The 2,500-nt window shown below is 47.4% G+C and overlaps 1 protein-coding gene across 2 annotated transcripts in view; it reads left to right on the plus strand.

The window, feature by feature from the left end:
• Positions 1–2,500, plus strand: part of LOC122252576 (growth arrest-specific protein 1) — a 79,704-nt gene that overhangs the window by 25,777 nt on the left and 51,427 nt on the right. For both annotated transcript variants that reach the window (XM_086543602.1, XM_086543603.1), the window contains exons 3-4: positions 378–574; positions 1,543–1,870. In XM_086543602.1, coding sequence (XP_086399728.1) covers positions 378–574; positions 1,543–1,870 — 525 coding nt within the window. The remainder of the gene's footprint in view (positions 1–377; positions 575–1,542; positions 1,871–2,500) is intronic.

Here is a 2,500-nt window from a genome sequence, read left to right on the forward strand (position 1 = left end):
TCCTCCTCACCCCTCCCTCCCTTCTTACCGCCCCACTCTCTCATCCTCTACCCCTTCCCCCCCTCCTTCCCTCCCCACACCTCCCACCTCCCCCAAAACCCTCCCCCTCCCACCGTCCCACCTTCCTCCCCCCCACTCTCCCCCCCTCCCCATCCCTCCCCCACCTCCCACCTCCCCACCCTCCCTCTCCCCCACCGTCCCACCTTCCTCCCTCCCCCCCTCCCCACCTCCCCTCCCACCCACCCTAAAAACCCTCCCACCCCCCTCCCACCTCCCCCAAAACCCCTCCCACACCTCCTACCTCCCACCTTCCTCCCACCTCCCCCCCAAAACCCACCCTCCCACCTCTCCCACCTTTCACCCCCACCCCTCCCCAGTGCTCATGCGGCAACGCCTACTGCCGCGAGACCAAAGCGCGGGTCGAGGTGTGCCGCGAGGAGGTGCTGGCGGCCAACAAGGACACGACCGTCGTGTCATGTAACGTCGCTCACTGGATCTGCGCCGCCGACACCCTCTGCTCGACCGCCATCAGCTTCTACGAGAGACTCTGCCGGAGGATGTTCATCGGGAAGGGGTGAGGATGGGGTGGATAGGGGTGGAGAGGGGAGGGTAGGGTGAAGGGGGGAGGAGGGGGTGAAGGGGAGGGGGGGAGGGGGGAGGATGGGGAGGATGGGAGAGGGTGGGGAAGGTGGGGTGAAGGGAGGATGGGGTGAAGAGGGAAGGGGGAAGGATGGGGTGAAGGGAGGGGGGAAGGGGGGATAGGGAGGGGAAGGTGGGGTGAGGATGGGGTGGATAGGGGGTAGGAGGGGGGGAAGGGGAAGGGGAAAGGATGGGGTGAAGGGAAGGGGAAAGGGGGAAGGATGGGGAGAATATGGAATGGGGGTAGATAGATAGATGGATGTGGGTGGGAAGAGGGTGAGGTGAAGGGGGGGGAGGGGGAAAGGATGTAGAGAATATGGAAGGGGGGGAGGGTTAGATAGATAGATTGATATGGGTAGGATGAAGGTGGGATGAGGGTGGGTAGAAGGGGGCGGGGATAGATAGTAAAGGAGAGGATGGATGTGAGGGTGAGGAGGAAAATGATGATGATGATGAATGTGAATGTGAATGTGAATGTGAAGATGAGGGTAAGGGTGAATGTGAGGGTGAAGATGAGGGTGAGTGTAAGAGTGATGTCCCTGAATTAATAATAATATATTATACCGGGTAATTGATATTAGCAATAACCATTACCTTGGAACGCACCAAACATACACTATTCTTGATCAGTCTCCCCTCCCCATCAAAAAAAAAAAAAAACACAAAAAACCCTAAAAAAAAGAAAACACAAAAAAACAGTAAGATGAAAAAAAAAGAATAAATAAAAAAATAAAAAATAATAAAAAATAATAAATAAAGAATTAAAAATAAAAATAAAAATAAGAATAAAAAATAAAATAATTAAATAAATAGACAAATCTTCCCAACAACGTTCCTATCACGAACCCCGTTTAAACAGCAACCACTCTAACGTCCCCTCCCTCTCCACCCCCCTCGCCACAGATGCAGCTACCGATGCAACAACAGCATATCCATCTTGCAACGGCAGGAAAAAGCAGCCAAACTGGAGACCTGTGTCTGCGACGGAACCGAACCCTTCGACTGCGAGGGCATCAAGCAGAACATGGCTCGCCTGTGCTTCCACGAATTCGACGAAGAAGAAATTCAAAAAGAAGAAGAAGAGACGAACGAAGTGGATACTATCTCCGTGTCCAAAGCGAGGTTGAACTCTTCGGCGGGGATACACAGCGACGGGAACGTCCTGTGGCTCACGACCGTTGCCTACGCCCTCAGCGCCTCCGTCGTGCGGTGGGGAGGAGCTGGCAGTTAGGTGAGTGAGGAGTTTTGGAATTTTGAGTTTTTATTTTTTTTGATTTTTGATTTTCTGTTTTTTTTTTCTTCTTTTTTTTCTTTTCTTTTATTTATTTATTTTTTGATTTTCTGTTTTTTTATTTTTTTTTATCCTGTTTTTTTTTCAGTTTGATTTGTTTTTCTTCTGTTTTTCTTTTTTATTGTTTTCTTCTTGTTTTTTGTTCTTTTTTTATTATTCTATGATGATTGCTGTTGTTATAGATTGGTTCATAGTGTCTTTTTGCTTTGTTTTTGTTTTGTTTTGTTCTATTGTTATTGCTGTTATAGATTGGTTCATAGTGTTTTTTTTTTTTTTTTGCTTTGTTTTTGTTTTGTTTTATCCTATTATGATTGTTGTTATTATAGATTGGGTCTTGGTGGTTGGAGGTTTAATGGTGTGTTTAATATTGGATTTTTTGTTTTTGCTTTTGTTATTTGGGAGGGTCTCGGGAGGGATACGTGCTTATGTTTATTTTCAATGAGGAAGAGGAGAAAGTGGGGGAATAGAAGATGAAAGAAAAGGAGAAGAAAAGGAAGAAGAAAAATAAGGAGAAGAAGATGAGGAAAGAAGAAAATAAGGTGAAGAAGAAGAAAGAAAAAATAAATAGAA

Source organism: Penaeus japonicus, unplaced genomic scaffold (genome assembly GCF_977035675.1).
Source record: "Penaeus japonicus unplaced genomic scaffold, GWHDUDI00000001_assembly GWHDUDI00000013, whole genome shotgun sequence".
NCBI classification, from domain to species: Eukaryota; Metazoa; Arthropoda; class Malacostraca; order Decapoda; family Penaeidae; genus Penaeus; species Penaeus japonicus.